Below are 21,696 nucleotides of genomic sequence, written 5' to 3'. Positions count from 1 at the left end.
GGCAACGTACAACCAACCTATAGTTATTCTGCCGTCAACATTCTGACTGCTAGACACAGTAAGGAAGCCTTTTTTTCAAATTTGAGGTCCAGGGACATAAAAAGCTAAAAGATATGACTAGGTGAACTACCAAGAATGAGCTTCATCGTTAGGCCTATGGTGTTTGAATATGAATCGACGACGATCATTACCTGTAATTCGGAAATCATCAAAGCATAATTTCACAAATGTCGATTTTTAGTCATTTTACTCATTATTTTAACCATTTCGATTGAAAACCTCCTCAACACCGTATGACAAATTTATTACCACACGTCAGCGAAAACGTCCTACTTGGGATCTTCAAACAGAACGTTAACACATACCTGAACGTTGTTGCCTAGTTACAAAGGAAACACGCTGCAGGGTGAACGCGAGGAAGCGAGAAAGGCGACCGTTAAAGCGGCTATATTCTGCTGCCGCTTCAACAACGGGTTTTAGCGACAATAAGCGGTCGTGCGGATTAGCGGATGCCTTTACACTCTAGTTCTAGCGCGGTCGATCAAATCTAAAGTGGTGGGGTGCCTCCACACCTGTTTCAAAGTACTTTGGTAAACTCACTGCCACACCCTTGGCCTGGCCAAGTAGCACCAACAACAGCCAGGCACCTATTCCCAGCCACTGGCGAGGATAACAATACTGTAGGTCAATGACCTGGAGTGTGTGTGTGTGTGTGTGTGTGTGTGTGTTGTTTTTTTCCCCCAGGAAAGGCACGTCACTATTGATTTTTCCTCCCCACATGCAAAACAAATTAAAGGAGATCAGAAGGGAAACACACAGTATATTTCTTTGCAACACTAGCTTCGGCAATACTGAAGCCTTCGTGAGCAACGTCATCTTTGGCCCCCGGGAAATAACAGCTTTGGGATTATGCGGGATTTCCTCTCAGGGGGGACTTTTCTGTTTGTCATAAGATGTTGACTGAACTGATTACTTCATCAGGAACGACTGTATGTCAGGATAGCTGGTGGCATATGGGTCTGTTTGCTTTATCAATATTGAACTCTTGTAAATCATTAACTGCAAAAACCCCCCAAAAACTGAACAAAATACATCGTTTCACATGCAATTTGGGGAGCAGAACATGTGAATACACAGGCCATGATAATTGACACCCTGCTTCCTAATTATCTACCGTTGTTGCCTGAAGTATGTACTTGCTCACTCCCCGACAAAAGGTTGGTGGGAGAGTCCATGCTTACAATCCATGCTTTAGAAATCCATGGTGGAGGTGAGCACTCCAGGCAAAAGGGTGGAGAATAGGATTGCAGAGACCGTGACAACCCAGTCACTATTCCCAGCAGTGAGTCACACATACAGTACCATGTGTCAATGTTGGTGCATTGAAGAGACATGCCCAGAGTGACATCATCACCCGCTGTCCTCTCGTCATGTGACAGGAAACACAACCTACACATCCACAACAACCCACCCTTCTCTCTCTCTCTCTCTCTCTCTCTCTCTGCCTCTTTCTCTCTCTCTGCCTCTTTCTCTCTGTCTTTCTCTCTCTCTACAGCCATCTGCACTCAGAGTGACTCAACCAATCAAAACTCCTTCTCGCTCTCTCTCTTTCTCATTAGCATATAGGCTACATGAGGCTAGGCCAGTGTCAAGGGTAGTGCTCCTTAAAGGGATAGGACACTTTTTTACACCTTCTCATCAACTAACTAACTTCAGCTAAATTTAGCCACAGCGAACAAAAAAAAAATCAGGGTGTGAATGGGTTTTTAAAGACAGTTTAACAATACATTGCCAAATCAACTCAAATGAACTTTCTGACTTTGGCCTGTTTGTCAGCGGTGGCTAAAGTTAGCTAAAGTTAGCAGTGGCTAAGGAACCATCTGACTATAAAGGTGTAAAAAAAAAAGTGAACTATCCCTTTAATGTGAAATGACTGAGAGCTAGTCAGTAGTAGACTGGCGTGATACTATGTGTTAATGTGACAGTGTGTGCTGTGCGTGTGTGTGTGTGTGTATGTGTGTGTGTGTGTGTGCTGTGCGTGTGTGTGTGTGCGTGCGTCCGTCGCCATGACAGCCTCTTCACCTCAAAAAGCTACTCTCTCTCTAACAGTGTGAGCGGTTGGGGCAGCATACCTACCCAGTACCTACAGCCACCATCCACCAGTTGTCACCCTACACCGTAGCCTTGGAGACGGGCAGGAATGCGCTGCTGTCAGAATGTCAAGGTTTAGTAGCCTCTGGTCCTACAGTACCTACCAGCCGTAAACTACTCAAGCCCAGCTCCCCTTGTCCAGCCCCAAACCCCCCCCCCCCCCGCCCGCCCCCCCCCGCCCTAAGATAGACAAAAAGCATGCAGTGTTGTGTTTCACTTTCTGTTCCACATTCCAAAGACTTTTCCGTCAACAAAGTTCACCTTTAGTCCATTGCCTACAATGTCAACACAAGTATCATGTAGCCTACAACAGGTCTGCACTGGGTGAGTTTAGCTACATGGCTAGATGCTGAAGAGCATCAGGTGCAACTACATCTCCCAAGGTGCACTATGCTTAGAGGCTCCTGAATACAGAATGCTCACTTGGTGCTGTGTGTTTCTTCAAGAGCACACATTCCACATCTCCATATAATCAGAAACCACATCTCCGTGTTTTCTTACATAGAGCTTCTTTGCTAATAACTGTACTTCATAACCACATCCCTATACATTCCATGTATGATACTAACTCAATGAAGACCAACAACTACTGTACTTTAACGTGACGTAAAATGAATGACAGATTCTGTCAAAAAACGGATCATTTTTGAGTGTCAAAAATATTTTTCTCAAAGGAATGGCTTTCACACTTACTGACACGGCTTGACAGCAGAAACAAGGTGTTGTCTAGCGTGCCGTCACCGTTATGCTGAAACACTCTCGGGGCCGAAAGAGGAACTGTCCGTTAGATTGTGGCATCACGCCGTCCTGTTACCGCACACCATCTTCTCAAGAAGGCACGTCATCACCACAACCTGGAAAGTACAGTTGAACCACAACGGGTCTATTGTCAGGTCTGTAGAACTAGAAAAACCACAAGTCATACTGACGATAGTGAGTCAGTATGAAGATCTAGAACTAGAAGACCAACAGTACAGTCACAATGCTGCAAACCAACCTGGCACCACAAGTCTCACCACAAAACCCGTCAGAGAAGATACCATAGCTGACAACATGAACATCTTTGACAGCAGTTAAGACTCAGATCTAACGGTAACTGTCAAATTTTTACAGGTTTCAAAGGGGCCTTTCACCATGTGAACACTGTTGTATTCAGAATCTGGATTCTGAATCAGAATTCTTTTATTTGGCCAAGTATAGTTGCACATACGGGAAATTGACTTGGTGAGGTTGGTGCATGGGACAGAAAAAACAACAGCAAATATTGACAAGAAAAAAGATGAATTAATGGGTAAGTGGTGGAGAGTTCATGCATGTGCATGGGTGAGCATAGACAGTCATTTTCTTCATAGCAGCGGGCGGCTGAATCAATCGGGTGCAGGAGAGAACGGTGTAGGAGACTGATTTCAGCCTGCCCGATCAGTGTAGCAACCGCCCCCTCACCCACTTCCATGACACATTGCACAAAAGCTAGTTCCTCATGAACATACAGTGGCCTTTAAAAGGGATAGTTCGCTATTTTGTTTTGATATATCTGTGCTGTTGTCGAGCAATCCAGATCCAGTGTACTTAAAAACTATCTACTTAAAAGTATCTGTATCTGGGTAATCTATTCTCAACCATAACCTTTAATTTTGTCTGGTCGAAATTGCAATAGAAGCCTGGAGATCATTTCTGATAAGCATTCCTTTGTCATTTAATTAGCCGCTACACTCTGCAGAAGAAAGACTCTCTTCTTCGAAGGATTCTTGTGATACATTGGTCATGCCAGATTCCTTGGCTTGCTTGCTCTGGAGCTTGAGGGAAATATCCATTCCTTTCCATTCCTCAGCTGAAACCAATCTCCACTTCCTAGGAGCCTAGCATGTCCAAACCTGCATAGTGGGAAGCTTACCACAAATACCACAGCTCCAGTACCCTGAGACCCCTTAGAAACACCATCACACACATACACACACACACTTTATTAGGAACACTATACTAATACTGGGTAGGGCCTCCCTTTGCTCTCAAAACAGCTTAAATTCTTCGTGGCATTGATTCCACAAGACGTTGGACACATTCCCTTGAGATTCTGGTCATGATGACATGATTGCATCACGCAATTCCTGCAGATTTTTCAGGTGTACTTTCAAGCTGTGAATCTCCCATTCTACCACATCCCAAAGGTGTTCTATTGGATTCAGATCCGGTGACTGGGAAGGCCACTGAAGAACACTGAACTCATTGTCATGTTCATGAAACCAGTTGGAGACGACTTTTGCTTTGTGACAAAACTGGAAGTAGCCATTAGAAGATGGGTAAATTGTGGCCATGAAGGGATGCACATGTCAGCAACAATATTCAAATAGGCTGTGGCATTCGAGCAATGATTGATTGATATTAACGGGCCCAAAGTGTGCCAAGAAAACATTCCCCACACCATTACACCACCTCCACCATGAGAAGGTGTACAGGTGTTCCTAATAAAGTGTATATACTGTACACACATGTAAACTGATCAAACTGTAAACATCAAACTGGATCTGCCTGTCAAACATGGGAGATCACATTTCCCAGATACAAGACATGTCATGATTTTTCTGCTTGATGTGGGAGAAACTACAGTACTGCACAAGGCAAAGAGCCAGCCAGCCAGCCAGCCAGCCAGCCAGCCAGCCAGCCACTCAACACTAAGCAATGCCATTGGCTCACTCTCGCTGATGAAAATGATCTTAAGCACTGGCACTGCAGGATGCTCTCTCTCTGACACACACATTACTGAACGCCAAGACGACAGGGCCTCCACTGACATCTCAGTCACAGCAGCCAGCCACACACACACACACACACACACACACACACACACACACACACACACACACACACACACAGCCAAGCAACACACTATTGTCTCGTGAATTAGAGAGAGGATTACGCTTTTAGCAGAGTCACTCGTTACACTACCACAAAGTGCCACAACAACACGGTTTTTGAGGTCTCTGCCTTTTTTGTGTCCAAGCCGACCGGTTGTCGATGTGTCAGATGGTGCGGAACGAGAGTTAGCGTGACGATACAGGAAAGAATCTCAATATTCCCCACAGATACTCCTGGGATGGGGAGTGTTGCTATGGAGAGGCACTAGGGCTTGGCAAGGCCCTGCTTTCTGGCGGGCATGTTCTAGCTAGCTAAAACAACAGCTGAAACCAGGGGTGGGGGGTGGGGTGGGGGTCCCAAGACACTTGTATAGCCCCTACTCCCGAGACACTTGTTTGACCCCCTAGACATTTGTTTGACCCCCTACACACTTGGATGGATCTGAGAGGATTGGGTTGATATATACAAGATGGTCGGTAGTATCTCCTCCACCACCATGCCCTCCCGTAGGCTAGGTGGAATTTTGATCATCTTGTTTGCGATACCCATCCAGTCCTTTCAGATCTGGAAAAGTGCTTAGGTAGTAGGGAATAGGGGTTCTTTCTGGACAGGGCCATAGCATTACTCCATTGAGGGTCCAAGGGAGAGAAATTGGACACGTGTAAATAATCATCGATTCAACTACTATCTATCTTCATGAGGCCATCAACTACATAGACTTGACGTCTGTCTGCCTGCTCCTATGCAGGATCATGACCATGTCTGGTGCTTTTGGACTGCACTTGGAGGCCTATGTAAACCTAATCATTTGCATAATGTGCATACGTCTTTCTCTATTTCACACCCCCCCACACAGCAGGTGCATTTGTGGTACAGTATTACAGCATTTCCAGCTAACTGCCACCCCAATGCAGGTGTTGTCTTGCTTGGGTTAGGGTTAGAGCGAGTCTGCTTGCGTAGTGCATTCTGTAATGCACCTCTACAAAGCTTCTGAGAAATAGATGTGTAATTTTAGACTCAAGGAAGAAAAAAAGTAAGAGACCTTCTCACTGTTTGAAAAGCTCATGACAATGAACAGAGGAGGACTATAGAGCGATAAAAAAAAAAAGACAATGGCCGTCGAATTGTGTATGGTACACCTAGGTGGAAACGACACATGTGAGCAGTATAATTGCAATCAATTAGTTTATTCAGTCATGCGCAAGAATCCCTCACATCACGATGTCACTATTCACCTTGTCTGTTATTGTACAGTATTTTCCAACTTGCGAAACTGAGTCGCAACCATCCAGAACAATGTACAGTTAATGTACAGTGCTCCATGTCGTAACTGTTGCAAGTTCTGGCAACAAGAGAACGGTTAAATATGTTGCAACTATCTAACAATGTTGACCTACATATTCTTACACAGGGGACTGCAAAATGTACATAATTGTTGACCATTCACAGTCGTCTGATCGTGGATTGACTGTCACTGTACAACTGTTCGTTTAATGACTTTCTATGTAGGCCAACTCCCTGATAATTAATCACATACTTAATTGCTCAACTGAACGACACTAAAGATGATCATTTCCTCTCTGAATTCTAATGAAACCAAGATGAAACACAGATAAGAGACTGTCCCGTGTAAGAAAACGAACCCTCCCACATTCTTTCGAATCATAGGAGGCGAATCGGGAGGAGCGCAAAGGGGAGTTGTTGAGCATTGTCAAGTTCTATGAAGGGGACGATGGAACACGCACATTCAGATGTTATAAATTAAACCTCACGGGCAGAATAACAATATTATGAATGCTTAATTGTTGTTGTCCACTACTATATGTGCCTAGTCCAATAAATACCTTGATTTCTATTGTTGTTCATGTTTCAACAAGTTATTCATTTTTAATATTGACTAAATGCCTTTTCCACTTCTACCATTCTTTCGTTGACTGAAACTAAAAGAGGGACGCTAATGACTGGCGAAACCACACGTTGTGGTCACTGTGGCTCCTAAACACATACCCGAAAAACGATTCAAGGTTTGAAAAGAACACTCACCGTCGAGGTAAACGTCGGCCGCTCTTTTATCAATAATTCCCCCCAAAACGACACAATTACTGTTCATAAAATGACAATGTAGCACCAACGTGTTCCATTCACTTTCCTTCTCTCCAGATATCCTGGATCGCGCAGCTTCTCGGCGAAAGTGGGCGGAGTTACTAACCAGACACAACGTTCAAGATATATGACTTTGTATAACAGACATAAAACATAAATCTTGTGTGTGTGTGTGTGTGTGTGTGTGTGTGTGCAAGACCATATAATTCATTGTTCCGAGTTATGATAGCTTCGGCGTTTTGTTATTCGAATGACTCTACCATTGGCTACACGACAGTGTATAAACATTTATAAGAGTCCCAAGTTTGGTGCAGCTGAGAAATGGACAGACGATGTGAAGCCTGATAAAAAATTGAAGGAGAAGGATTTTTGTTTTTGAAAAACAAAAGTAGTGCACTTCACATTTACTCCCACTCACAGAATTGTCAATGATACACACACACACACTGATGACAAACCACTCATTTGGTTCAAAAGGTCATTATGTGAGTAAGCAAAGCACTTGAAAATGAAAATGACCTTGTGACTTCGGAAGCAAGTTTCTCTTTGTTTCATGAGGCCATCTAGTGGTTTCCCTCTGCACGCTAGTCTAGACTACTCACGCGCGCACACACACACACACACAACCTCTCGAGTCTAGACCATGGACACAGATGAGAAAAAATAACCATGAAAATAACTGCACGTCAAGAATATTTAACCTTTTTTTTTTTTTATTAATAATTCACATGACAGAAAATTACTTACTGGAAATGGACAATACCATGTAGTGGTAATGAAGTGAGAAGAATATCCCATGCTAACTACATTAGGGAAAAGCAAATTCCTCAGGCACATATAATTCTACCACAACATGACTGGTATTACCTGCATTACTGTTTTGTAAGTGTTTCATCCATGTGTCAACCTGCAACATACTGCACACATAGAACTTGCCATGTTTCTGACGATAATCTAGTTCTTAGGTACTGTATAAAAACAAATCTTTCAGACAAGAAGTTGATTCACGTATTTGCTCTGAATCCCAAATTTGCTTAATCACATAAATCAAAGTTTGATTTGTGTGATGTCTGTCTTGATAATTGAGCCCCACACAGCAGGAAACATCATCATACATACATAAATGGTCGTAAATAATATAAGTGTAAATTTGGAAAGGCCTCTTCTCAAATCACAAGTATCAGAATTACACGGGGGTGTAGTATAGTATACTAATCACCAACAGTCCTACTTTTTCACTTATCTTAATGTGTATCACCCCCTTTCTCTCTCGCACAGGCACATACGCGCGCAGGCACACACACACACACACACACACACACCTCGATTACTTCACATAACTTCCTTAAGTATCACCCAACCCAGACAATGACTATGCTTCCAGCATTGATTCAAGGCAACCATCCACAGTGCATTAGCATCACATACTGTGACATCATCATGCACAATCAGCTGTCATACAGACTAATATGATAAGCACTTTTGGGATCATGTACAATGTGCTTGATTCGATTAGGATCAGTCTTTTTTTCATTTTTCTTCTTCTTTTTTTTTTCTTTTGAAGTTAAAGCTTTCAGCAATTTCACATGATGCTCACTGTTGCTTTCTCTTTCTACGGTCCTCTTTCTACGGTCCTCTTTGTCCTCCCATTGGTCCAGTCACTCAACATGGGACAGACGGTGTGAAACTCCCAAAACTAAGGACAAAAAAACTAAATCTATTGAGCCCATTTAGCTGAATTAGTCCAGTAGAATGATTGATTTAATACAGCATAACAGCCCAAGGGCAAGAGCCCTTCCGATTGGTGGACGGTGAACAGTGGGCGGTGGCCTTTTTGAGGTCAAACGCTTGGGTTAATGTTGTTAGTATGCTGCCTGTCCTCCCGGTGGGGGGGGTCGGTTCATAGTCATAGGTCAGGGGTCGTCTCACAGCTTGGCCTGAAGGGGCTTCAGGTACTTGTAGTAGGACTCATGTACCTGGAGGAGAGAGGAGAGTAGATCAGAATAGATCAAACCCAGAGGCTGTATTAGGCATGAATACAATAAATAAATAAATAAATAAATAATAAATTCAACAACAGCAAATAAATCAGATAAATTAAAAATGGCCTGCCCACTCATGCCTGTACAGTTCATTCCTTGAGATAAAACAGAAGTCTCTTTTTTCCTTTGCAGCATGACCAGAGAAACTCTGAAGAAGGAACTCTGACCTCTGTGCGGTTGAGCGGCGACTTCTTGGCCCACTCGAACATGTTCTCGTAGACGTTTCCGTCGTAGCGGCCCAGGACGGAGTTGAGCATCTCGTCGCGGTAGTCGAAGGAGTCGACCAGCGCCACGGCGTTGGGCCTGAGCTGAGCCAGCAGGTCCTTCAGACACTGGGACACCTGGGTCAGCTGGGGCACACTCAGTAGACCAGCCTTGAAGAATAAAAAAAAGAAAAAAAAGAAAAAAAAAAAAAAACAGACCCAACTCATAAACATGTAGTGGAGACAGTTGTGGTGGAGACAGTTGTTGTGGAGACAGTTGTCGTGGTTACCTGCAAGAAGTCCCCCGAGTGCTGTGTGATGCCCTGGAGGGCGTAGAGCAAGGCTAGGGAGCTGAGGACAGAGTGGACCCCCGTGTCCCCCACCTCCCCCAGCTTGGACGCAAACAGCTTCACCACCATGTAGTGGCAGTGAGCCTGGAGAGGGGGGGGAGAGAGAGAAGAGAGTTAGGAGAGGGGGAGTGTTGTAAGGTCAGGACAGAGGGAGATTGAGAGATGGGAAGAATGAGAGAAATAAGAAAGGAAGAAGTCAGGAAGGAAGGAAGGAAGAGGGAGAGTGGACAGAGCAGCGTTGGAGTGTAAGAAGACAAAGAATGAGAGAGGAGAGAAGAGGAGAGGAGAGGAGAGGAGAGGAGAGGAGAGGAGAGGAGAGGAGAGGAGAGAGGAAAAATATGCGAGAGAGGGATGACTCAGGGTTGGAGAGTGTCAAGCATGACAGAGTTTGGTTCGTAGTTCAAATTCAGTGTTTCACATGAATATGATGTTTATTTTCTTGAATACCATAAACCCCACAACCACGGCGGTTGATAGACCTACATCAGAGGCTCTGACCAGCTCTATGGAGCTGTTGTTCCAGGCGTCCTCTGGACTCCTCCTCTGCTGCAGCTCCTGTTGGATACTTTTAGCTGCCAGCTCCACCAGCCTGGAGGGGAGAGGGGGAGGGGGAGGGGGAAGCAGGGGGAGGAGGGGGGGAGGGAGGGAGGGAGGAAGAGAATCACACAGAGAACATCATTGTCTGGGTGTCATAAGTCAGACGGTGTCTGTCTGTTCCTCTTCCTCATGTAGCCTTGGGAGAGAAGCCTGTGTTCCTCTTTCTCTCTCTCGTCTCTCACCCCCTCTCCCTCCCTCCCTCCCTCCCTCTCTCTCCCTCCCTCCATCCATCTCCCTCCCTCTCTCTCTCTCCCTCCCTCCCTCCCTCCCTCCATCTCCCTCCCTCCCTCTCTTACTTGGCAGCTCGTAGTTTGTAGGCCTCCACCAGGCTCCCCAGGTCGTTGATGTTGACCACCGTGGGGCGGGACGAGACAGGCTGGGGCTGCAGCCTGCGCTCTGATTGGTTCAGGTAGGACACAATGCCGCTCAGCTGCTGGCCCTCGCTCGCCTGCCGGTAGCTCTTTAACAGGTATCTGGGTAAGGAAGGAAGGAAGGAAGGAAGGAAGGAAGGAAGGACGCACGCGCACGCACGCGCACACACGCACGCACACGCACACGCACGCACACACTTAGTCATTCTTCCCAACCTTTTCATTGCATGCCTCTCACTCATTAATTCACACAGGAGTGCTTACACTCCCAAAAAACAATTAAGTTGGACCTAGCTTTTGAACACTACATGTTTCATAATTGCTAGCTGTACGGGCCGCACAATGTGACTAATGCGTTTGTTTTCCAATCTGTAGAGTGAGGACTGTAATTATAGGGTGTGTCCCCTTCCTCTGTGTCTGTGTGTGTGTGTGTGTGTGTCTCTGTCTATCTGTGTGTCTCTCTCTCTCTGTGTGTGTGTGTCTCTGTCTATCTGTGTGTCTCTCTCTCTCTCTCTGTCTGTGTGTGTGTGTGTGTGTACCTGGCGGTCTGCAGCATCATGACAGTGTTCTCTCCCTCGTAGGTACAGGTGGGCGTGAAGGTGACGTAGATATCCGGCAGGGCGCTGCAGCGCGAGTACCCGTGCCCACCGCACGACATGCGGCACACCTCGATGCCCGCGTTGGTCGTCCACGTGGTGAAGGCCTTCAGGCCCGCCGACAGGGCATGGAGCTGGGGAGAGGAGGGTGGAGGAACGCAAGAGGTCACCATTATGTTCACACTTACCTCAGTGACGAGACTCAACTGAAGGTTCCATTTGATTCCTGTATAGGCTTCATTTACTGAAAATGAACTTAAAAATGACCATATTTTGACTGTGATTCTTGTGACACTTGGAAATAGTTTTTTTGGGGGGGGGGAAATGGACACACAAAGGGTTTAAATAAAACCATTTATTTAAACCCTTTAAACATTTAAAACAGACCTAACATTGTATACAAGCTCCAATACACGTTCCTCTTTTCAGTTCCTTTGTTCATATCCAGTGGGAAGTGAGGAGGGGTCTTCGTACCTCAGGCAGTTCGCTGAAGTCCCCCTGGCTGATGTCTCCGGTGATGCGGTGGTAGGTCTGGCTCATGTACTGGCCTACGAACTGGAAGGCGTAGGCTGTGGCCAGCAGAGGGAACAGCTTATACTGCTGGGTCCGGTAGTCCATGATCTGGGGCTCCGGCTCCCTGGACGGGCGGAGAGCAACATGAACACAAACACATAGTATGTTTATACACATAGTGCAAATAAACATTATCTAGAAATAGCTCCGTGTCCCCGGGACTAAGCGGTGCTCTATGGGTGATCACGCCTCCTGCAATGCCGCCCCCTCGCCTCTGGAATGAGGTTTTTCTAATACGTAACAACTAAAATGTATTATTATATAAACACAAAGAAACGTAAATATACACATATATAGAGAGTTGTACGGTAGATAAGCCAATGGTGCTGGTAAGTGTTTTCCTTTCTGTGTGTGTGTGTGTGTGTATGTGTGTGCATGCACGCTTTTGTTTGCTTGAGTAGGTGTATGTCATGTGTGTGTCCAGAGTCACTGACAACCAGGCCAGTGTCAGAGTGTGTGTGTGTGTGTGTGTGTGTGTGTGTGTGTGTGTGTGTGTGCATGCACGCTTTTGTTTGCTTGAGTAGGTGTATGTCATGTGTGTGTCCAGAGTCACTGACAACCAGGCCAGTGTCAGAGTGTGTGTGTGTGTGTGTGTGTGTGTGTGTGTGCCCAGCCACTGACCCCACGCGTATTTCTGACTGGTGTCGTACGGAGCTGTAGCGGATGGCGATGGTGCAGGACTTGGCCAGGGCACGGGCCGACTCGCCCACTATCATGGAGCGGATGAATACCATGGTGCCGTAGGTCAACTTGGCGCTGGGGGGCTTCAAGTATGTACCGTCTGGCTCCACCTGGTGGTTGGAGGGCAGAATACACACATTGAGGGATGAAGACTATGACACTCTGTCTGTCTGTGTGTTTGTCTGTGTGTGTGTGTGTGTGTGTGTGTGTGTGTGTGTCGCTCCTTGTGTATTATAGTGTACAAGTGAAGAAAAGCTCACCTTTGCATATTTCATCAGCATGTTGTCACGAGGGATCCGTACATTCTCCAGTTTCAGGTAACCGTTGTCGACCTCATCAAAGCCAAACTTGGGTCCTATGTCTCCAATCACAATACCTGAGAGAAAAGGTAGAAAAAAAAGTGATAGAAACAAGTATCTCATCCAGAGAGACACACACAGGTAACCCAGACAGGTAACCCAGACATAGAGGCACACTGGGCAGTGGTTACCTGGTAGTGGCTGGTGGGTGTTCATGCTGCGGAGGGGGGTGATGAAGGCGTGCAGGCCGTGGCACTTCCCCTGGGTGTAGAGCTGGGCCAGGACTATGGCATGGTTAGATGTCTTACCCACTGGAGAGAGGGAGGGAGGGAGGGAGGGGTGCGAGAGGGTGGGGAGGGAGGGAGAGGAAATATATTTTTAAAAAACCTGTCTGAGGTGAATACAATTTCAAGCACTTTACGGTTTGTTTGTGTAGTCACATCCTCGAGGCCAGTGTGTGTGTGTGTGTGTACTTACGTCCTCCTGGCCACCACTTGATGGAGGTGACCGTAGGGCTGTTCAAGACAAACTCCTGAGTGGCTGGATCGTAGGTTGCTGTGGTTTCCAACCCTCTGAGATGGGTGCCTGGGCAACAACAAATACACATACAAGGCCCCAAGCACAAACAGCAAAACAATAGAGAAAATAATACATTAGTTATTGCAATGCAATAAATTAGCTTTTTAAAAACATTACCACTGATAGTAGAACTAACCGCTGATCTCAAATTCATATGGATGGGTTGCAATTATGTCTTCAGATTGTACTATAAATAGATTAGTGGATTTGGAGACCAGTGGTGAACGCACAGCAAGGTATCTGAACATTACATCAAAGTTCTTCAGTTCAATCAATAGTGACAGATCAAAAAGAGCTTAATTTCACTGCATTAAAAAGCAGAGGTGGACTTATTCAGAGGAAACCCTTGTAGCTGTTTGACAGATCACAAAACCAAATAATCTATTTCCTACAGCTGCTATCTACAGCAAGTTATACAATCTTCTAATCTATTACATGTATGGCATTTAGCAGATGCCTTTATCCAAAGCGACTTGCAACAAATACATTTGTCTAAGTAAGTGAATCATCTATCCATCAGTCATCATAAGAAAAAGTAATCTATGCTTGGACCTGGGGCTATTGGCAGTCACAATGCTAGAAGAAGGAAGAATGACTTTTTCCCACGTCCATTACGTGAACGTGTTTAAACAGTGATGTTAATGGAGGACACGGCAGTCTCAAGGTTCAATTCCCTCCCAAATATGGTAAAAGGGACAAAAGGGGAGGGTTGGCGGTCCAGGGAGGAGGAGGAGGAGAAGAAGGGTGAGAGGGGGAAGGGGGGGGGGGGGGGGGGGTCCCGTTTTAGAGAGGGGGCTCTGAGTGCTTTCGAGCGGTCATGCACGTTCACCAGGAGCGGGCAGCCAGATGGCGTGAGAACCAGGGGGCAGAGCGCATTCCGCAGGGAGGGTTGAGGGGCATGCAGAGCTCCACTCCTCTGCCCACAGAGCTACATGGCGCTCACGGACAGTTAGCAAGATGAGATTAGTAGCTAACCTTAGTTAAACAAACATTCTACAACGGTATCCCTTTTTGATAAGGGAGGCGATGGGCATTTACTGCAGGTTCCCTATTAACAAGCATGAGAGTTCACTGGCGTTTTGCACTTGTAAAACTTCCACCAGGTCCGGGTTACAGATTGAGTGCCGATCTCCTATAATAGCCAAAGATCTCATTGGTATAAATGACAACCGTATTCTCCAGTCTGTCTAGTCTACCATTGGAAGTTGTACAATAGCGTAGTGGACTTAAAGGATGGGGGGAGAAAGAGAGGTTTTGGGGGGTTCGATGGGGTTCTCAGCGCGGCCGGTTTGGAGAGACGTTGTTGTTTTACCGTGGCCCATTTCAGTCTGTGCGTAGGTGCCTATGATCTCCAGGTTCCAGGCGGGCATGAAGAAGGTGTCTGCCTGCTCGGGCGTGGCCTGGTTCAGCAGCGTGGGCAGGAACATCCCCAGGTGGAGGTCCAGGGGCTCAGGCCTCCCACGGTGCACACAGCTGGGACAGGGGGAGGAGGGGAGGGGGGAGGGAGGGTTAGGCGGGTAGGGAGGGAGGGTAGGGAGCAGGAGGAGAGGGTATGGGGGCAGGAGGAGAGGGTATGGGGGCAGGGGGAGAGGGTAGGTGGCAAGGAGGGTTAGGTGGGCAGGGAGGGAGGGTAGGGGGCAGGAGGAGTGGGTATGGTGGCAGGAGGAGAGGGTATGGTGGCAGGAGGAGAGGGTAGGGGGCAGGAGGAGGGTAGGTGGAAAGGTGGGTAAGGAAGGGGAGGGTAGGTGGAAAGGAGGGTAAGGTGGGTAAGGAAGGGGAGGGTAGGTGGAAAGGAGGGTAAGGTGGGTAAGGAAGGGGAGGATAGGTGGGCAGGTGGCGAGGGTAAGGGGCAGGAGGAGAGGGTTGGGGCAGGGAGGGAGGGTCGGGGGCAAGGGGAGGGTAGGTGGAAAGGAGGGTAAGGTGGGCAGGGGGCGAGAAGGTAGAGCAAGGGAGGGGAGGGATCACCCAGAGTAAAATACAGCCAAGGACAGAGGGATGACAAAAAAGAAGCAGATGATGAGACGTAGAGTGACGGTTGGAGAGTGGGAACACGGAGGGGGTTAGTTAAGAATAAAGGCGAGAGAAAATGGTGAAGGATGGAGAGATGGAGGCGTAAAGAAGAAAGAAAAAGGGAGAAAAGACAAAACCAAAAGGTTTGTGAGTCATGCAAGTTGATTGTTAAAGTGGCTTAAATTAAATTGCAATTTATTTAATTTAAATTAAATTTCAAAATGTTTTTCAAACTGCATTCCGAACCTGACTTGAATCAAGAAAGGTTGGATGAACTTACTTCAGTCACACAAAATAACCTCATCAAAACATGATCTTTTTAATTTCTGAATGCACGACCACCTCAAGCATAATTTCCCTCAAATTTCATTTTCAAATTATGAAGGACCTGGAGTGGTGAGGGTGAAGGAAAAATTAAAATGCTTCAGAATAAGCCAACATCATAAAACATGTTAATGCCACCAAGCTATTTGACTGCTTATGTTATTCATAAAGGACTGGATGCAGTACAGAGAAAAGCCTCAAGTCATTCATAGCAAAGCTTGTAGTGGAACCAATTGCAAATTAGAGCTCAGTAAGTTCCAGCATTCGTTAAGGATATGAAAAGGAGTGAAGTCGTCGTGAGGGCATTTCAGTTCAGGCTAATGAGCCGCGTCAGGAAGCAAGCACTGAACCGCAGCGACTCTCGGGGGGGGGGGGGGGGCAACGCCACAAGGAGGGTCCGAACAGCACGTCCTGGACATTCCCAAGTCACCAAGACTGCAACATCGTCATGGAAATGTGTTTAAAAAGAGCACTGTCGTCCGTCCCCACCCCCCCTTCGCAACATCATAGAAAACAAAACAAAAGTAGACAAAACTAGCCTGCCTGGCCTACATTCTCCCTCACATCACACATTTATCTGCCCCTCCGATGACAAAAGGATATTCAGAGTAGATGAAACCCAATCTCTTGATTGTCTCCATACTGCTGCATGTCTTGGCAGAACATGCTGTGCTGCGTGTTCTTCTCTGTGAGCTGAGACTTTGATCAACAAGAACAGGAGATATTCATTTATTTGTTGATCCATTCGTTCATTGGGTAGCCTCACTCCTTCAGTCTGCACAAACACTACTATATAGCATACACCATATACAGTGCATTCGGAAAGTATTCAGACCCCTTTACTTTTTCCACATTATGTTATGTTACAGCCTTATTTTAAAATGGAATACATTCATTGTTTTGCTCATTAATCTACACACAATACTCAATAATGACAAAGCGAAAACAGGTTTTTAGAAATTTACATTTACAAGTATTCAGACCCTTTACTCAGTACTTTGTTGAAGCACCTTTGGCAGCGATTACAGCCGAGTCTTCTTGGGTATGACACTACAAGCTTGGCACAACTGTATTTTGGGAGTTTCTCCTATTCTTCTCTGCAGATCCTCTCAAACTCTGTCAGGTTGGATGGGGAGCGTTGCTGCACAGCTGTTTTCAGGTCTCTCCAGAGATGTTCAATCGGGTTCAAGTCTGGGCTCTGGCTGGGCCACTCAAGGACATTCAGAAACTTGTACCGAAGCCACTCCTGCATTGTCTTGCTGTGTGCTTAGGGTCATTGTCCTGTTGGAAGGTGAACACCTTTGCCCCAGTCAGAGGTCCTGAGCACTCTGGACTTCATCAAGGATCTCTCTGTACTTTGCTCCGTTCATCCTTTCCTCGATCCTGACTAGTCTCCCAGTCCCTGCCGCTGAAAAACATCCCCACAGCATGATGCTGCCACCACCAAAGGGATGGTATTGGTGATGAGCGGTGCCTGGTTTCCTCCAGACGTGACACTTGGCATTCAGGCCAAAGAGTACAATCTTGGTTTCATCAGACCAGAGAATCTTGTTTTGGCCAACTCCAAGCGGGCTGTCATGTGCTTTTACACTGAGGAGTGGCTTATGTCTGGCCACTCTACCATAAAGGCCTGATTGGTGGAGTGCTGCAGTGACGGTTGTCTTTCTGGAAGGTTCTCCCATCTCCACAGAGGAACTCTGGAGCTCTGTCAGAGTGACCATCGGGTTCTTGGTCAACTCCCTGACCATAGCCCTTCTCCCCCTATTGCTCAGTTTGGCCGGGCAGCCAGCTCTAGTAAGAGTATTGGTGGTTCCAAACTTCTTTCATTTAAGAATGATGGAGGCCACTGTGTTCTTGGGGACCTTCAATGCTGCAGACATTTTGTTGTACCCTACCCCAGATCGGTGCCTCGACACAATCCTGTCTCGGAGGTCTACAGACAATTCCTTCGACCTCATGGCTTTTGCTCTGACATGCACTGTGAACCGTGGGACCTTATGTAGACAGGTGTGTGCCTTTCCAAATCATGTCCAACCAATTGAATTTACTCCAATCAAGTTGTGGAAACATCTCACAGATGATCAATGGAAACAGGATGCACCTGAGCGCAATTTCGAGTGTCATAGCAAAGGGTCTGAATACTTATGTAAAGGTGACATTGCAGTTTTTTCTTTTTTTTAATAAATTAGCAACTTCTAAAAACCTGTTTTCGCTTTGTCATTATGGGGTATTGTGTGTAGATTGAATTTAATCCATTTTAGAATAAGGCTCTAACATAACAAAATGTGGAAAAAGTGAAGGGGTCTGAATACGTTCCAAATGCACCGTCATATATATATGACGGAAGACATAACATGCCAAATTTCAATAGTTGGGAGTCATTTGCAAAAAAGGTTGACTGAGGTACAGTTAATCATTTGCGTAGAGTAGCTTAGATTCGAAAAGGGGGAGTGGGGAAAATCAAGACTTTGCAATCAAAATTCACACTAGCTTGTAAACAGCGCATTAATAGGTCACTAACTAGTAGAAGGGGAGGAAAGGAAAGAGGAGAGGTGTGAGGAGAAAGGGAATGAAGGACTGGGGAAGGAAGAAGGGGCTCTTTGGGACAAGTTTTGTGATATTGTCACAATGTTCGTTTTTTTTGTTTTAGTTTTTTTCCTCCATTTTCCTTTTCGGGATGAGGGCAGGGAACATGAGGCCAGAAATATGGTTGCTATGGCAATGATCCTGTGTTGAATCCTTCACGTTAGTTGTTAGTTATAACCACTAACTACTTAGCAACTACTCGTGTTAGTACAACATTTGTAACACAAATAGAGGCTAAAAGATTGAACTGCTGCTACAGTAATCTGTGATCCATCAAACACCTACAAGCAACCAATTTCATTCATAATTTGCCACCTCCTGATTTGAACAAAACCGTAAGAAACACTCTGTGCATCACTACAGCCGCCATCGTAAACTCTCCAATAATTAAAAACAATTTAACTTAGTTTATTCTACAGTGTTTAGCACTTTGGGTTGCTAACATTAGCACTGAAAGACGCATGAAATATGCTGTGGAAATCAAGCTAGGCTAACGCCATCATCATCATCATCAGGATGGATCAGTTCTCTGGGACTGACCGTGGCCCAACTCAGTCTGTGCGTAGGTACCCAGGGCCTGGAAGGACTCAGCCAGGGGGACCCACTTCCTGAACTGCTCTGGGTCACACTGGGTGTACAGGGTGGGCAAGAACATGACGAAGTGGAGCCCCAGGGCCTCGTTTTGGTGGCCCCGTATCACACTGAGGGAAGAGGGGCACAGACACACTGTGTCAGGCTGACTGACTCTGCAGGTTTAATGTTTACACTGTCAGCGTGACCGTAGGTGTAAATAGTAGGCTTTCCATTGGTTATTAGTGACAATTTAGACGTTCCCTTCATTCGTTAATAAACTAGCAAATGCACTCAAATGATCTTACAACTAGGCTAAATGCATATGATACTGCTGGAATGTGAGAAGTCTCCATCCTTGACTCCCGGCCGTTTTCAATAGGCTGTGGCCTATTGTCTTGTGTCCACTCCTGTTCAGAATCGTCAGTCATGCATTTCACAATATGTTCCCAGACTCTGACCTTACAACACACAAGGCATATCATATTTCAGCTGCATACTGTAAGTACAGTAATAGTGACCACTAGCTAGCTAGTATCTGATTCTCTCGCCTACATGAAGTCTGATACTGTCACAGTAGAGGAATTAGCCTCTCAATACATTTAATCCAAATACATTTGCATAGAAAAAGCCCATAGCTGAGAGACCTTTATTTATCCAATATTTAGACTTAGCCTAAGATTCAAAGTTGATTTCTCAAACAAACAACTATGACATTTGATCAACGAATTGGCAGTTTCACAGAAAGGGAGGACATAGAGTGGCCTCTGACTCAGTTTTAATCTAGATATGACCTTTGCTCTGCTTAGAGAGGTGAGGTCGTTCACTGCTCCATGACACGTCAAAACTTTCTAGCGCAACACTGTCACTGACAATACATAACTACTGTACAGCAGAGTACTGCCATAGATTTCCTCATTTTACACCATTAACCCCAGCAGATTCATCGTAGCCTGACGTAGCATTACTCATAGGGATAATAGCCAGGTGAAACATTAGCATGGGATGTTGGGGAAACTATACAATATAGCATACCAGGTGAAAGGCATAGACCTAGGAGTCAGTGCTATTTTGCCACAGTGTGGCCAAGGCAAGCGTGAGAGCTCTAGTGTATGTACTGTAGAGCATTGGAGGTTGGTGGAGGTAGAAATCGGAGGCCGGGCTCATTGTAATGCATGGAATGGAATGTGGTATGGTATCAAACACGTTTATTACAATGCATTACAATGAGCCCGTCCTCCAATTTCTACCTCCACCAGCCTCCCCTGATGTAAACAGACGTATAGTTGATGTCAACCAGGCTGCCTAGACCAGAGGCCATGTCAATAAAATGCTGGAAAAAAAAACCCACATTCACAAGAAAATGTTGAGAATGGAACAGGGTGAATGGTGAGAGAACGTGGGGGAAATATGACATTCGCCGCCAGGCAGGGAGACAAAAACAGGAGGCGTTTGGCTGCGAGGTGCCTGGTCTCGCCTGGCGCCTCCGCCTCACCTCTTGTAGCAGTAGATCTCCTCAGGGTCGGAGATGCCGTACTCTCTGAGCTTCAGGATCATCTGGGCGCTCTTCTTCACGGCCGCCTCGTAGCGCTCGCTCCGGGACAGGAAGTTGAGGTCCTCGTGTTGGAAGTCTGGGTCGCTGATCACTAGTTTCTCTATGGGAAGAAGACGACATCATCATCATCATCATCATCATCATTAGGGCATCATCATCATCATCATGGCATCATCATCATCATCAGGGCATCATCATAACTCATAGACAACCTGGACAGAATCTTGCTTTATAGCCATGATATAATTGCTGGGAGAAGTTGTATTTTGCCATTGATGCTCAGAGCAGGGTCGAGATGGGCTTCTTCAATAGAGTAGGCATACACTGTGCAAGGCCAATGTTAGAGAACACTCCAAAGTGTGTAGAACATCCGTGGCTGGACCTCTGAAGGTCTTGTGTCATGCTCTATTCATAACATTTCTATTTGCACGACTCTGAATAAGCCCCTCTCCAAGACAAAAAGCTCCCCAGGATAAAGGAAAGTGGAGCGGTTCTGCAATCAGCATGTGACCATGTTTTTGTTATTTTGCTCATAGATGCAAATTCCTTGGGCACTCAGCTAGTTACTTTTTTTTCATGTAATTAAATAAAATGTTATGGCTGTGGACCTTGATCACTGCCATCATCTCGCACATTTAACAACATCATTAGCTAGAGAGAGCACGAGGTGTACCCGGGTAAACATTCTGAATTGACAGCAGCATTCTAACGGCAAGTTCATCAAGTGGCTAGACATCTTAGCTAGCCTAGCTGCGGTGTAGTGTAGTACAGTATCACAACATCTGTTTAGCCAGCTGGCCTATCTAGCCGTTCAGCATCGTGTTTATTCGCTAGCTGGCACGCTTAAATACAATGTCTTTGTACAACGATGCATCAGCTCGCGTGCAGGCAATGTCAGCTCAACTCACCGATTTCTCTCCTCCTTCGGGTCTTCTCGGCACCACCATCCAGAATATGTGTGAGAATCTCGGTGTCAAAAGAGGCATTTTCCCTCTCTCTGCGTATATCAGGATTCATGGCGAAATCAAGAGCAAAAGACTGTCGTTCGCAAAAGTTTAGAGCCAGATAATTGTTCAATAATGTGTTGCGTCGTAACCTTGGGCCTCCTCATTCATGGACGAAGTCCACCACTCGTACTACACCACCAACAACCTGACCGAAATCATTTCAACTTCCTCAAAGGGGCGGGTAGAAAAAAATCACGTGGTATTACGTTGACACGACACCGCCATTGTTGATGTTGCACGAAT

At 45.9% G+C, this 21,696-nt stretch overlaps 2 protein-coding genes across 4 annotated transcripts in view; both read right to left on the bottom strand.

The window, feature by feature from the left end:
- LOC310821777 (inactive rhomboid protein 2-like) overlaps positions 1–7,157 on the bottom strand; it is a 28,145-nt gene extending 20,988 nt beyond the window's left edge. Inside the window, exons 1-2 of one of the 2 annotated variants that reach the window (XM_083693981.1) lie at positions 7,051–7,157; positions 2,845–3,005 (exon numbers count right to left, since the gene is read on the bottom strand). The gene's annotated coding sequence lies outside the window, so the exon portion shown is untranslated. The remainder of the gene's footprint in view (positions 1–2,844; positions 3,006–7,050) is intronic. The other variant, XM_083693982.1, reaches the window with a different exon arrangement.
- A 654-nt stretch (positions 7,158–7,811) lies between these two features.
- acox1 (acyl-CoA oxidase 1, palmitoyl) lies at positions 7,812–21,580 on the bottom strand. Of its 2 annotated transcripts, none has more exons than XM_083693566.1 (14): positions 21,355–21,580; positions 20,387–20,546; positions 18,862–19,022; positions 13,300–13,407; positions 13,014–13,133; positions 12,784–12,899; positions 12,464–12,633; positions 11,744–11,906; positions 11,213–11,403; positions 10,599–10,775; positions 10,189–10,294; positions 9,646–9,789; positions 9,320–9,526; positions 7,812–9,086 (listed from the first exon to the last, which is right to left on the bottom strand). In XM_083693566.1, exons 1-14 carry the CDS (start codon positions 21,461–21,463, stop codon positions 9,036–9,038), a joined length of 1,983 nt encoding a protein of 660 aa, XP_083549692.1. In that variant the 5' UTR covers positions 21,464–21,580; the 3' UTR covers positions 7,812–9,035. The 2 variants fall into 2 exon arrangements, with proteins under 2 accessions (XP_083549692.1, XP_083549691.1); XM_083693565.1 differs by lacking the exon at positions 18,862–19,022 and adding an exon at positions 14,714–14,874.
- Between the last annotated feature and the right edge of the window lie 116 nt (positions 21,581–21,696).

Source organism: Argentina silus (assembly GCF_951799395.1).
Source record: "Argentina silus genome assembly, chromosome: 22".
In the NCBI taxonomy this organism is placed as follows: Eukaryota; Metazoa; Chordata; class Actinopteri; order Argentiniformes; family Argentinidae; genus Argentina; species Argentina silus.
This window is presented reverse-complemented; position numbering and strand designations above follow the sequence as displayed.

Bases quoted from the DNA above. Each gene is read 5' to 3' on its own strand.
- acox1 (XM_083693566.1), bottom strand. From the start codon at position 21,463: ATGAATCCTGATATACGCAGAGAGAGGGAAAATGCCTCTTTTGACACC. The intron at 20,547-21,354 runs GTGAGTTGAGCT...TTCTTCCCATAG, and splicing joins CCGAAGGAGGAGAGAAATCG to AGAAACTAGTGATCAGCGAC. The intron at 11,907-12,463 runs GTCAGTGGCTGG...CCGCCCGTCCAG, and splicing joins CAGTCAGAAATACGCGTGGG to GGAGCCGGAGCCCCAGATCA.